The sequence below is a fragment of the Nematostella vectensis genome, chromosome 15 (genome assembly GCF_932526225.1).
Source record: "Nematostella vectensis chromosome 15, jaNemVect1.1, whole genome shotgun sequence".
NCBI classification, from domain to species: Eukaryota; Metazoa; Cnidaria; class Anthozoa; order Actiniaria; family Edwardsiidae; genus Nematostella; species Nematostella vectensis.
The window spans coordinates 4,981,516-4,996,980 of NC_064048.1; the positions used below are offsets into that span (position 1 = coordinate 4,981,516).

General features: G+C 38.9%; 1 protein-coding gene across 1 annotated transcript; it reads right to left on the reverse strand.

Moving 5' to 3' along the window:
- Positions 1 to 2,027: 2,027 nt before the first annotated feature.
- LOC5522352 (copine-1) lies at positions 2,028 to 11,518 on the reverse strand. The gene is made up of 7 exons (XM_048722632.1): positions 10,972 to 11,518; positions 9,544 to 10,091; positions 8,522 to 8,750; positions 7,553 to 7,717; positions 4,482 to 4,742; positions 3,968 to 4,090; positions 2,028 to 3,074 (listed from the first exon to the last, which is right to left on the reverse strand). The coding sequence occupies exons 1-7, from the start codon at positions 11,206 to 11,208 to the stop codon at positions 2,832 to 2,834; spliced, it is 1,806 nt and encodes a 601-aa protein (XP_048578589.1). The 5' UTR covers positions 11,209 to 11,518; the 3' UTR covers positions 2,028 to 2,831.
- Positions 11,519 to 15,465: the final 3,947 nt, after the last annotated feature.

Sequence of the window (15,465 nt, forward strand, 5' to 3'; positions counted from 1 at the left end):
GTAGGGGTTCGTAAGGGTTCGTTTTAATGCAATGTTTTATGTCGAATTGGTGTTCCGAATAACTGTGCACATGAAGTTCTAAAAAACATTTTATGTTTACGGCTCATGTAACAACAGGCGTATCGTTTTCACAAGACGTCATCATACTCACGTGACATGGTTTTCATAATTTTATACTCCCGCTCAATGGAGAGTCACACAAAGCATGCATTTCCATCGGAAAATTCAAGCAAGTAACTATGATATTTTCAATCAAATATCGTCAATTACATATTAGATAATCTCAGATAATCGCTTTAATCTCATTTTTGTTTTGTGTGTATAGACTACTATAATTCTGGTCTCCCTGGACCAAAACGTTTTAAAATATCACAAGTTTTTCCGCGCGCTCTCCCCAGGCGCTTTAAGATTATCTAGAAAAAAAAAGTCACATGGCCATCTTTGACGATGTTGATGATGGCAAGAAACTTAAGGGTAAGCCCCACGTATTCGGCGACTTTGATTTTTGACGAGTTATACTAATGATTATGATGGTAACGACGATGATGATTAATTAAAATGATAATGATAATTATGATGAAAATTATGATGATAATGACGATAATTCTCCCCCTCCCTTACCTCCTCCGGGATAATATTTTTATCCTCGACCCTTTTAATCGTTATGTTGTTATTTTTTTTTTTAGACAGCCCTTTTTAAAAAGACCCCTCTTTTTAAACATCTTACTGCTACCGAGAAAATGAAAAGCAAAAGAGAAAGAGAAAGAAATATTGATGTCAATGATTTGGTACTGGTCAGAATAATCACACCTAACTTTAGGACTGAGCAGGTGCGTACAAAAGGGTGCACAGGGTGAGCGCCCCCCCCCCCCCCCCCCTCCCCCCGACCGGCAAAAAGTTGGTCCTTTCTTACATATCAATCAATGGCTTTTGTTTTACTGAATTGTCTAAAAGAGCCTGGGGCGAGCGCCCAGGAGATCTTTAATATACTAAAACGTTAGGGACTAGGCTCAATTTCCAAGATGGCTGCCAGCAAAATCGTAGTAAACACGAATTCCTGCAAGTCTACGTGGAAATTCTTGACTTTTAAAGCTCTAGAGCGATAAAATAGCGAAAGAATGATTGAAATTGAACCAAAAATAACTTTTCAAAATATAGCCGATAGAGATTGATTCTTTGTGGTCGATCAACCACTCCTTTGGTTGTTATCTGATATGTTATTGACGATATTTAAATGAAACTTAGCTTACTTGCTTGAGTGAGCTTTGAGGGAAATGGATGTTTTGTGCGACTCGCCATTTAAGCGGGACCATAATATGGCGCCGTGATTAGCCTTCATCTATCCTACCTCACCTTTTTGCTCCAAAGCATGTCGACGTTGCTCGCAATACGGACATCATTGTTCTCAGCTGGGACAGTGATCAACTCCCTCTTTTCTTTATTCACAGCATAGGTGTCCGGTAGCAAGATCTTTCGAGAATTTCCGCCGGACAGTACGATGGAATTCGACAATGAGTGTTTTAGTCGATTGTCAATCCATCTTTGGGCGAGATACACGTCCACACTGAAGCCCTTTAAAATAATACATCGCGTTTATGTAGTTTTCGAAGAAAGCAAACCCCTCAATAATTTAAAACTACTAATTTTTTTTGGCTTCTAGAAGACTTTTGAGCTGTTGGAAATCATAGGAGTCATCATCATCTAGTAGAGGACGTAATGCGTCAACCAGGTCGCTGCCAATGTTGTTTTTATTTAAATTTGGAAATGGAGTTTGGAACGTTATTGACGATGTGTGGAAATGGATGTTTTGTACGGCTCAAAGGAGCTTAAAATGGCGGCGAAGATTTCACTTCATTGACGGATGTCAGTATGGGGAAACAAAATGTAAAATATGTCATATCTTAAACAAGGATTTTCATATCTCACATACCAGATTGGTCTCCAGTATGGCTCCAAAATGGACGACTATCAAACTTAAAGTGAATTCACTGGTTTGTCGTCCACATATGGACCCCAAAACGACAATGTTTTCTTCATATGGTTTTAATTGGTAAGATACTTTTAGCTTTTTATTGAAATAAACGCTATTTAGGTTCTTAAATAGGTATTTAATTATTTTAACATAAATAATAATGTCGTCTTTAGACGTCATAACTTCCTTCTGCTCAATTGGTTCTTACTTTGTTTTTATTTGTCTTGCTAAAATGGAAGAGGAAAAATAAATTCAAAGCTCTCCTTAAGAAAGTATTAATAATTTATGATTTAATAGAGAAATGTAGGAATGAAGGAATGTAAGTAATAAAGCTCATCATCGATACTTTTTTATGCCGTTCCATGTATAACTTCAGGCCAGTACACCCAGGGGGGAGGGGGGTGCAGGGGGTGCGAACGCAGCCCCCCCCCCCCCCCCCACAACGGCCGAAGGTCCACTTTCGGTTCTCAATAGATGTGCTAATTGTAGACAAAACTATAAAGCATAAGCTAGATCACTCAGGTATGTAGCCTTATCCGAGAGAAGACAAAAAACGCCCCGTGGATATACTGCAAAGACATAAAAAAAATCCGTATTTGTTTTTTCGGGAGTGGTCAGATTCTATCAGAGAACTCACTCCCCCTCTTCTCCCGCTCCCTGGAAAATGAGGTCCACTTTTTCAGATTTGGCACCCCCCTTCCAAGAAAAACCCTGGGTACGGGCCTGACCTTTCAAAGGTAGAGTGACGGAAACGATTGAGAATAACACAAAGAATAGGGCTTGTCAGTAATAAACAAAGTGAATGGCAGTTGGAACATTCCCGTGGATGAAGGTGAAAAAATCTTCCAAAAATCCTTTATCATAATTCAAGCAAATTATTATTTTCGATCGCAGATCCACAGGTAGGACAGCGGGGAGCCTGGGCCGAAGATGCTGTACGTGTGCGCGGTGATGCAGGTCGACGCCTTATATCGTCTGCTGCTCGTTGAGGCTCGTCCCAGGCTGCCTTAGCTTTATTTTTCCGTGGACGATTGGGTTCTATATTCCTTGATTTGAAATAAGTGACAATTTGCCTTGATACATGTGCGAAGACTTCACGTGCCTACAAAACAAGGGAAAGAGAGTATTTTTAAGGCTTTCGTCCTGTCGACTACATAATACAGATCTTCATAGAGAAACCTGGTCAGAAAATACCGATATTTTTCATTTCTCCACTTTGATTACTTATTGGAGCTGACTACGACAGAGGGCGGGAGTCAGTTTGTGACTATTCCCCATTATTCGCTCGTCTGCTCACAAAATTAAGAACTATTTTCGGGGTGCTTTCTGAAAAAGAGAATGCTTGTTTATTTGAAAAAAAAAATGGCAGTGCGTGCATGCGTGTAAATAATTCGACGCCATGTTAGGAGTAGCAGGGGTATTGTATTACAATATTGACGATGTCACAGTTGTCGCATCAATATGTTTACGCCGCCATGCTGTTTGTTTATTTGACCCAAACACCCGCGCAACATAAGACCTGCTAATGGGCCTAGTCAAAACAGCTGCCACAAAATCCAAAAAATATAAGATATGTTTCGCATAAAAGAAGGAAAGAAGATCGACCCTTAACACAATAATAGATTTTTTACATTAGACCTGACCATGGCTGGTTGAAAGGTGCAAATGGCTCGGACAGAGGCAGGAGAGGCGATGATTTCCTTATTAGGATTGATCTGGAGGCAAATGACGTTACCTCGGGAATCCAAATACCCATGTGCCGTAGCCTGCAGTGTCTCATGGGTAAAGTATAAATGGGTGAAGCTACATAAACACAAATACTACAATTTTCTGGAGATCTATTTATTTACGCTCATCTGTTCATTTGGTACCCATGAAGCACTGCGGCTTACGGTTACATATTCTCCGGGTGCAACTTTATTATGAAATATATTTATGAACGTTTTCTTGCATGACTAGTTCCCATTATCCACGCATAATTATTATGAAACTTACCACCGCGGCTTGCCTGTCACGGTTTTCCCCGTGCTGTCTTAGTGAGACAAAGTAAGTGTTTTTTCGGCTCAGGCTCCCGTCCCTTGTTTTAAGTGGCTTTCTCTGGATGATTAGCAATTCTTCCTGAAAATGAGGAAATTTCAAAATTCGCTTCTTCAAATGTCGCAACTGAAAAGTTTTGAAAATTTAAAAGCAAGGAGCATACAGGTGATTTAAAATATTATAAATCTTCAAACACGGTACGTAACGAAGATGAATAGTATGATATTTTTTTATTTTATTTCATAACAAAAATATAAAGCAAGAAAACGAAAACTTCGATAATTATGCTGTAATAAATACACCATGAGAAATAAAGCGTAGTAAACAAAAAAAGACGGAATGGTAGACAACTACTTATATAAAACTCGAAAAATCTAAGCTAAAATTGGGATTTAAATAATGTAATAGTTTTTTTAATTAGGTTGCACAAGGGACTAGACAAAAAAAAAACAGACGAATGAAACATACGAACCATCGCAGTGAAATCAGCTGGACCTACTCCCACGACGACGATGGACAGCGGTAAACCGCTAACTTGAATAATCTGCTCCTTTGTGTCATCCAAATCATTGGCTACTCCATCCATGATCACCATGGCAACCAAGTAATGCTGGGAATCCTGGGATAGCTCTCGAGTTGCGTAGTCCGCTAGCCGCTTGATCACGGGCACAAGATATGTTGGACCCCCAAGTTTTATGGTAGTTAATGATCTTGTATAGGTGTCGATTAAAGTCTGAAACAGGGGTAATAATCGAAATCATTTTTTTTTAAATGATAAGGCAATAAACAGAAAGGCGTGGCAGTGACCCCCCCCCCCTCTCCTTATATCCCATCCGCTTCGGCCCTGAGAATTATTGGTTTCAGCCAAATGCATGATGGTTATTTTAGTTCCAAAATTGGGTAAATTTATATTTAAAAAAATAAAAAAATTAAAAAAAGAAGCATATTTCAGTCAGTCAGACAGCCAATCAATAAACCAATCAAGGCATTGGAAGCATTGGACTTGCATTTTGAGATGTCGTCGGCTCAAACCCCATGATAACAAAAGCACTATGCAATCAGACAAAAAATCAATCAATCAATTGAAATAAATCATCCACAGGAAGAAATTTATTGAGCATTTTTTAAATTAACAAATCAATGCATTAATATTAATGTTACATTTCATGTTTCACATGAACTGCGTACAAAGGATATGTCAGACTAATGCTTAACTGTAGAATGATATCTACATTTTAATAGATGCTGATCGAGCGACACATACAAAGGATAAATACACTTATTTCAAAATACATTGTAAGCAGAAGTGGCAAATGGCAATTGCCAAATGGCAGTGCTACCATCAAAAATTACCAAGGGGCTCCTTTTTTACTGAAAGCAGGAAAATGCGAATAACCCTTTCGATATACCTACAAGCCGTGATTTGTCTTAGGCTACCATTTACCATTCGTCATTTGCACCGAGAAAAGCAAGCAAATCAATGGCCAAAGATAGATTGCTTAATCATGTAAGATACATGTGGACATTTGCTTGACAGCATGGGGAATTTCTCCCATGTCTTTAAAACCCATACTGAATGTTCAACCTGGTAGGTATATGAGTCGCCTGCTAGAAAAGTCCCATGTAGAACTTGGTAGCATCCATGCCCTTATCATCTATCGAAGTCTTCCCTTGGCAGTTGTATAGCCTCACCATCGATATGACGTAATCATCAATGTCAGCAGCACTACCCTTCATTCCGCACCCGCACACCCCTTCCACGCACAAACAAGGGGTCGACACCCTCTTCATTTCCTGGTCAGTGCTTGGCGCCCTGCTGTGCGCTTTCTTGGACCGGGCCCTCTTCCTGTCAACAGCCTCAACAGGTTTCTTTTTCGCTACTTCTTTGCCATTGATCAAAAGCCAGTCACCTTTTTTATGATGAGTTTGCTTGTTTCCATTTATAGAACTCCCTTTAAATGTTCCTCTTGCAATACCAAACCCTTTACGGATTTTACTTTTGCTTGTCAACGCCGTAGTGTTTGTAGGTTTGGCTTGATGGATGGATGAGATACATTGCCAAATTTTTAAAGGTTCTTCCTCTTTACTTGCATTTTTGTCGATTGACGAGATTTTCAATATATTCCCGCTTGTCTTATCTTCTACCGATATGTTTACTTTTTTTCCGTTTTTCCTATTTTGAGGTAAAAGTCTCAACTCTATTCCGTTCCTATTATTCATCGACAAAGTCTTCAGAGGCTTCGTTTCTTTCTCAATCAAATACTTCTCTGTTTTAACTTCTTTGTTACATTCAACACCGTTTTTGACGGCGACAGCTGGAAATTTAAGTTCACCAATTTCAACGTCTAAGCTGCAATAGTCGGTCCCAGAATCATCGAGGGCGCTATCGTCAGACTTTTCTGTACTGATTAATTTATCCGACCATTGATACTGAATGTGTTTTGACAACTGTCTCTCAAGTACAGTAAGTTTGGCAGAACTTCTTATTGTTTGACATATTTTCTTCGTTTCAATTCGCGGGAGTCCTGAAACGTGATTGTCAATTCCCTCTAACATCAGTTTGAACTTTCCTTGATTATTCCTTGCCTCCGTTTAGAGTTTTTAGCAAAAACATTTATGGAAGTGTTACTTGTTGTGATGATTTCTCAACTTCATCTCCAAGGGCAATTTGAATTATGAATCAATCGTCCCCTTCAGTGCACTATTGTTTTAGCGTTAAATACAACCGCAAACGCTCCTCAAACCATTCTAATTCAACTTTTGATAGGCATCATTCACTGATCTGACTGACATGTGTGACTTCTTGAGAATTAACAAATGTTTTGTTTTACCATGCGAATTCCGCATACAGAAACTAGCCTTTCGATGAATACCTGTCTTCTGACTTAATTCTTTGATTAAAAAAATAAAAAAATAAAAATATATATATATTATATATTTTTCCTGCATATGAAGTTCAAAGTTGTTCTTGAGTTATTACATGTCAAATTTTCTTCGCATGGGTAAAAAATTTTAGCAACAAAAAAACCTTTACAAAAACACTGTCATTGAATACCTCTCATAATCTTAACAACAGACTCCCGCATAATTGAGGTAGTGACGTTTTTAAGTAAATAATTAGGATGTTTTGGTCTACAAAAGAAGTGTGTCTTGGAGAGGTTTAGAATTATTAAGGATGAATATAACTAAGGGCTGAGGGTTATTTTTTCAAAAAATAAAATAAAAAAAGTAAGTCAAATCCAATGTCGAATTGTTTTCAAGTAAATCCTCATTTTGAAAACTTGCTAATAGAACTAATAATAATTCGCACAGTAAACTGTAAATTGGATATATGAAAATCCATAGTAGTATCCGATGTGGGACAGCCGAGTACTTACAACTAGAAATAGTCCGATTGATTTGTTGACCAAAACACATAAGAATTGTCGAGAAATTATGGCACTAAGAAGTGCGTTTATTGCGGCGAGCAATGTTTCCAAATGTGCCGCTCTTGCATTAGGTTAATCCGAATGTCTCTCTCTGCATATTTAACCGCTGACTCACCTCTATGCTGGATATCTCAGGCTCACTTTCGTCACCATTCAGAGCAAAGCAGTATGGGATTCCGTGTTTACTTTTGGCGCCAAATGCAAACGTGGGTATTTGCTTGTCGTCGTCATAATGCATCAAAACAGGGCCGAGAGCTCGAAGGGCGCCAATATACTCATTCTGATAAAGACAAGATAAGGCTTTCTTCACACCCATGACATGACGGAAAAAACCTGGCAAATACGCAATTCTAGATAGCGAAGGAAGACACAATTTGTTACAATGACCATCGGTTCCTTGTATTCCGGACTGATTTTTGAAACACAAATAACGTGAGGCCGAAATGCGCATACCCAGATTTTTGCTTTTTAAGATATTTTTTCCTTGATCATCCTTGCGCTGTGTATGGGCGTCATGTCATGTTTTTCCGTCATGTCCACACCCATAGTTATACAGGATAAGCGCCGTTTTTTTGGCGGATTCAAGTGGAAACTGTAGAAAACGCGGGTTATATAAACAAAATACCCCCAACATCCCACTCTCCCAACCCAAAGCCAACGTACGGACCAGTTGCACACGGCGTAACTGAAGCGTCTTTGACGCATCTGATAAAATCCCAAGCTACCCTTGAAAAGGATAGGGGACTGGCGCTTTGAGATCACATGACCTTTTTGGGTGGCAAATTCAAAACAACATTATCAAACAAAAAAATCAGAAATGAATGCGCCCGTCACACCAGAGAACGACGGAGAAGTAGAATCTCTAAAAATTTAAAGATTAGAAGAATTAAAGAATTCTGGTTTATTTTCGTAAGCGCTGAATAAGTTGCTGTTTTTTTTTTGCTTTTTTTTGCCGCTAAAAGCCTGAGAGGCCGCTAGTTTGCCCAACACAACAGTCACGTGATCTCTTAGCGCAAGTCCCCTATTGGATTCCAGGCCCCCTTGATCACGGAAGTATATATAAGTAAGCAATAACGTTACATACATGTTCATGGCCTAGACTGTGAAGTGAGCTCCGACATGAAGGGTCTCCATTAGACAACGTAAAGTCTATTGCGCATGCAATTGTAACGTCACATCCGCCTCTAATATAGTCCACGAGACTGAAGTGTTTGTCCACGTGACAGTGGTCAATCCGCAGTGAGCCCGCGGTGCCGGCGCGACGAGCCTTCTGGGTTTTTTGTGGTTTGACTAGTTGAAGCACTTTGATACTCCTAACAGAGGTTACGGAGGTAAAACATAGATATGTAATAAGCGACGGAATTTAAAGCCACGACCATACGTGTACGGAATTATGACAAAACATTGCACCTATGTTTCTTTAGTCATACAATAAATGAACAGCCCTTATTGGTCAAACGTCCTAATGATTTTCCTTCAATATTTGAAATAATTGTTACTAAATCCATAAAAAATGGCAGTAGCTTCCCAAAATCAGCAGATGGAAATTGATGTTTTTTTTAGCCCACAGACCATTTAAAGCCAGAGTGGCGTAGCCAGGAGTTTTAACAGGAGGAGGCCCAAAAAGTCCTTTCAAGGCATTTTACCCTGTGTTTTAGATAAAATGTCTCATGCATTTGGTGTATTTTTTACTAATAAAAGTGAAAGGGGGGTGGGGGGAGGGGCTGGTACCTGTTCTACTACGCAGCATACCTAGTTGTACAGCGTTTCTCTATCGTGTTAGTGAAAAGCATATGATAACAAAAACACTGATTTACTTAATAAGTAAAATTCCTGGAAAATAAGCCCCTCAATAATAAGCCCCTTCTTCGAGACAAAACAAAATAATCAAAAACAACCTGGAACCCAGGGTGCACCAGGATTGGCGGGGAGGTAACGCAGTGATAGGTATCATTAGAAAAAGCATAGTATTTGGATAATTCTCAATAAGAAATGACTTTTTGGCCGCCAATGGGGGGGGGGGGGGGGAGGAAGCACACTCACCCTGCGCCCCCCCCCCCCCCCCCCCCTTATGTACGCGCTTGTACATAGGGCATTTGCGAGTACCTGTTAATTAAATGTTCCACAGGACACCGCGCACTCGCGATAAGGGTATTCGCACCACTACTGCTATAATGCCAGCATGATATCACTGCTTCTCTTGTCACTTCTTCATTACATAGCTTTTGTAAATAAATATCAAAAGGAGACCACCTCGGGTCCAACGTCCGCGCCACTATTTCTGATCTGTAGACAGGGTGATAGAAACCACCTGGAAGTAATCGTTCCAGTTCAAAGAAGACATCCCATTTACTGAGTAAGCTTCTCTTCTCCAAGTTAACTCCGCTTATTTGAAAGCGCACGTTCGTAAGACTTGTATGAACTTCTTCGTAGAAAAGTTTGATAAAACCACGTGTTTGTATGTCACCGGGAACTCGGAGTGTGCGCACATAGGGCGACTCCGCTGACAGTAAAGAATCTATGTCAATTTCGGTGCAGCCGATGAAGTCGTGTTTGCGGAGGTCCTTTGAGGTGAAGTTGGCAAGGTCGTAGAGTGAGAAGCGGAGACGAGGGTAGAGCGAGGCTGAGGGCTCCAAGACAAACGACTCGACGAACTTCAAGGGAGGAATACAGTAATAAATAACAAGAATTTCAGTCGGTAGCCATGGGATGAGAAAGATAGCATGAAAGGCTAAAGAGACTGAGCGAAATCCGGGACAAAGTGAGGGATCAAAAACTGTTATAGGGTGAATTGTTCCGATCAATATATCATTGTTATATCCATCTTCTCATATTCATCATCGATCATTATCATCGTTATCATCATCATTATATTATAATCGACATTACCATCATTCTACCTTCAACGGCTAATTTGAAAATAAGCCCCTCAATAATAAGCCCCTTCTTCGAGACAAAACAAAATAATCAAAAACAAAAATTACGGTAAATAAGAATACAATAAAAGCACAGGTCAAAGACTGATAAAAAGAAAAGATGGCCACACATTAATTATGGTCGAACTTTTAAAAACAAAAACAAAACGCGGTTTACTAATTGAGCGACGTAGTTCATTATTATCAGATTCTCATTACCTTTATTACTAATAAACACTTGAAAAACTGAGGAGAAAGTACGAGTCCATCAGTTTGGAAAAGACAAACAAATGATGATAATAATATCAACGAGTCATCATAAGCAAGAAGTTAAAAAAAAAACACTGAATCAATTAGTAGTTAGTGTAATTGTCTTCTTTTAAAGAACTAGATAAATTACAGGCCGATTGACAAATCAATAAAATATTTATAAAACACAACCATACTATCTCATTTCGTGAAGATATGCTTAGTACATCTAGAAGCAGCTAATCAACAGACCTGCAGTTTTAAATTCTTTTCTAGATAGAATTGCGTTTCAAATCAATCAAGGCTATTCATCTTGCTAAGTGCCTTGATCTTGTTTACTGATGTAGAGCTGACAAGCAACACAACTCACCTTAGGACTCAAGTTATTTGGTAATGATTCCGTTCGTCCAAACTCCGTCCAGTGGCCGAGCTTCTTTACCGATAAAACACACAATGGGTCGCTCTTAGAGAATTTGTCGAGCTGAACCAGGTCAGTACATTGCACAAAGATCTCGATTTTCTTTCTGTTTTGGAATGCAGTCTTTCTCCTGTTCAATGGCGCATGCTTGACATCACTAGGGGTTAGTGAGTGTTGAACAAAATTCATAACGCTTTGCAAGCTTCACGAAGGCTTGAAGTTCTGATGTATATTTGCTAAACCAAACATTGTTTTGTAGACGCTCCCGTTTCCATTCAAAGGGGGTTTAATGCAAACATCCTTAAAGCAATCCCCTGTCGCTTTGGAAACCAAATCTCTTCGGCTATAATCTCGTGCTTGGCTGAAATTTGACTTATTATAAGCTACTCATTAACTCATGCCGTGAGATTAAGGGTGCATTTTCTGTCACAACTTTGCGACTTTCCTTCTTAATTACTCTACATCTCAGGGCACTTTCACAAATATCTAATACCTTGTATTTAGATGCTAAAACATTTGAACTAAATTAGATTTCAATAAAACACGTAATATGTTATTTTAAAGAAATGTTAAAAAATCTTGCAATTTATTAATCAATATAAACAACAAAGCTTTTAGAACAACGAATCAAGAAGGCATGAAGCGTATTCTTTTCATGTGCAAATTTAAAGATTTTGTACAATAAAAGATTTGAATGAACATATAATAGACTCCTTAATTATAAGGTGACTTTACTATTCGGAAATGTCGGTTCATTTGCACAGCGCTGCCATTGTTTGGATACTCATCTTAAATCACAATACCTCATCAAAAAACGCCACAGGTATCCCGATGTGCGCGGGAATGGCGACCACAACTCGGCGCAAAGCGTAAAACACAGGCTAGCCACAGCAAAAGACACCGAATCAACAAAGCGATAAATACGGGAAAACTTGGCGAATTAAACCAGGCTATCCCATGCAAGCAGCCGAAATTGTTACCAAAAATGCTGAGCAATCGTCGTATTCTATTTGTAAACTACGGTAAAAATGGCTTTTCTAAATCCCACTATAATATTATTCTCGCCAACATAAACTTCCAAAATTGTAACAAAAAAACCCTGAGCAATCATCTTATAAAATGTAAAATCCTGTGAAAATGGCTTTTCTATAAAATCCCATAAAATTTACGGTTCTCATAGGGCCTAGGGGATTTCTGTGAGACTGAAACATTTGACTTGCTAATGAGGAATCGAGAGTTATTTAAAGTGACATGTGGCGACAGGTGATTTGTGTTAGCCTTTATGAGAATCCTAGCAACAAAAAATAAAGCATCCTGAGCAAACAGAAAATCACCATTCAGAAAATCCAAGTCAAAAATTGAAAACCAAAATTAAACATTAGCGTCTAAACGGAGAGAGATTGAAAGTCGCTGCCTCAATGGAACGGATCAATTTGCTATGGAGCGAACAGGCAGCGAAGGTAATCCATTTAAAAGAGAGAAGGAAAGAGGAAGACAGGTGAGTGCAATTCGAACAGGGAGTTTGTGTCTCTATACACACACTTGGGAAGATAAAAGACTTCGTAGTAACCACGTAACTACTCCGACTTCAAATTTCCTCGAACTGCTTAGAAAAGAAAACGATCCTGACTATAAATTAATTCCTTCTCCTGAGTTCAAACCCGGCGGTTACTATGTCCTACCAACACGTCCACAAAGCAATCAGAGCTCGATTAAACCCGTGGATAAATGCACGTCATCGTATTTATTAAGAAGACGACCTCAAAAGCAGCTTTGCAAAAATGGTTCTCGGCGAAGGATTTTCTGTGAAGTCTTAGATGAAGATCACTTGTGTTCTGACTGCATCGCCAGACCAGACAGAGAGAGGTTCAATACTTTAGTGACTGCTACATATCCTTATTTGGAGTTCCACGAGAGCAAGCGGCCGTATGGTTACTGTCCGCGCGCGATCAGGTTAACGGAGCCTCTTCCGCCGCGAAGCATGCTCCGCGCACTTCCAAGACATTATGACTGCGATTGTATAAGAACACGAAGTGCTATGCTACCGCCAATCGATGGTAGAACCTCGCCAGTCTTGAAAAGGCCAGACACTTTGTGATGCCTTGGCTAGAATTATTTCCTTAAAATGCTTTGTACTCTTGGTAATAACATGTTGTTACGTTTTTGAAAACAAAGCGCAAGACGGATAAACGGAATAAAGAATGTTGACCAACTTCTCCTTTGTTCTTGTTTATATAATTGAAAATACTAACTACTTATTAACCGAGCGCAAGGGCTGTTATGGAGAAATATCAGACCGAGGTCTTGAATGTAGGGCCCAAGGCCACAGGCCGAGGGCCGCATATGAAGAAACCGTTGTCGTTTTAGGGGCCTAGTACCGAGGCATTTTTGTGTCTTTTCAGAGGCCTTTTCTATTGACTGTAAAGATGGTCACAGTCACTGTTTTTTCTCTTCTGAATACAATTCATAAAGTTTGCGAAGCACCTGCGGTACGGCAGCCAAAAATGACAAGAATCATGCAGGTTTTCCAAATAAGGAATATATTAGTTTTCTTATATCGAAGTGACCGCGTCTGGAAAAAAAACGACAATTTTTGGCTAAATCTTCTTGATATGTGCTGAAAGATTGAGATCTGATATTTCTCCGTACAGTCCGAGCAAGCGAGGTTAATAAAAGTTTTATTATGTGGCTTTTAAAAATTACAATGATGAGACTTTTGCTTTCGCGCAAATATCGATCGATTAAAAAAAAGGCGGGAAAACAAGAAACACTTACCATGGTCAAATAAAAAAAATCTAAAAGAGTGAAAACATTAAACTAAGACGAAGACAAGATACCACATAGACCTTTGGAGTGTGAGATGTTGTTTTTAATAGCCCTTCAGACGTAAAAAGAAGAAAATGATCCGTGGGCACAAATAAATGGAAAGCGAAGCAAAAAGGTTTACTTATGTCATCATTCTTCACGGCATAATTTGACTATTTGGTGTGAAAACTCCATCGTATGTAGAGAACAAACTTTTGATGTAAACGAAAACTCCAAACACTTTGTGCTGCTTTATGGTGATTTGACGGAAATAAGGCATTTACAAAGAAGCTGTAGTATCTTAAAGAGACCCTTTTTGGTATTTGCTCCCCTGGTTATTTATTCTTGTGTTTGTTTGTCGATATATATTTGAGCTTTGTATTTCTTGGCTATCGGTGCCGCTCGCCGGCTCGTCAGATTGTTTTTTTTTTTCTCTTGTCAACATTTTCTTTTGCACAATCTTGTCAGCATTCTAAGACCTTCTAAGACCTGTTTCTTTTCTTTTCTTTTCTTTTTTTTTTTTTTGAGGGGGGGGGGGGGTTGATTTTTTTTTTTTTTTTTGTTTTTTTTCAAGTCACTTGGTTATTTAAACAAAAACCCCTCCGAAAAAAATTATCAAAAACTGCCCATAGCCAATAAGAGCGCGCTTACTATCGTAGACATAATAAAATGATTTATTTACAAGAAAACTTCTAAATAACCATCCACAATTTTGAATTCTGATAATTTTTTAATGATATTTGATTGAACTTTTCTCAGTTGGCGACGTTATTGTCCTTCTAAGATCTTAAAAGAAATGAAACCGCCGCTTGGCGTATACAGCTTTTAGAGGAATTTCAATTTGGAGCTTACTTTCATACATGTGTTAATTACTCTTTGCATTGGTCTTTTAACCCCTATAAAAATGTACGGAGTATCCATATCCCGATTTAGACAATCCTGATCGTCTAAATATGATAAAAGAAGGAGTTTACGTTAACTCCTTGAAGATGAAATGCACTAAGTTTCTACTCAGGATACCTTTGTGCTTGCAGTATCCTACTATTAACAGGCCATGGGAGCAGTTGTCAAGGTAACCTGCTATTTCACCCACGTTTGGACGAGGGGCGGGGGCCCACATTATAGAAAACATTTTCTTGCTGATTGTGAATGTGAACTGAACGTAATAGGTTATAATCTTGGTGCTGATTATGTTTGTTAATCCTCAGTGATGGTTCATAATTTCGGACGATTGAATGTCTGAAATGCAGGGTATATTTTGTATATAATAGGCAATGTTTTGATGATTGTCTTTTAGTGTTATTAAACAAATGTCAGTATACAAATCAATGCTATAACACGGACACCCTCAATATATCGGACACTTTCTAAAGTCCTGATGTCAGTATATGAACGTAATAACAGACGGACACCCTCCATATAGCGGACACCATCAGTCCTGATGTTAGTGTATGAATATCATAACACGGACACCCTCCATATAGCGGACACCCTCTTAAGACCTTATGTCAGTATATGAATATCATTACACCGACAACCTGTAAATTCTGTAAACTCTGTAAATTTTACCTCTAAGCAGAGTTCTCCTCAGTAACGGAGAAAACAAACACTGTTTCACAGCCCCGCCTTCAACAATCTCTG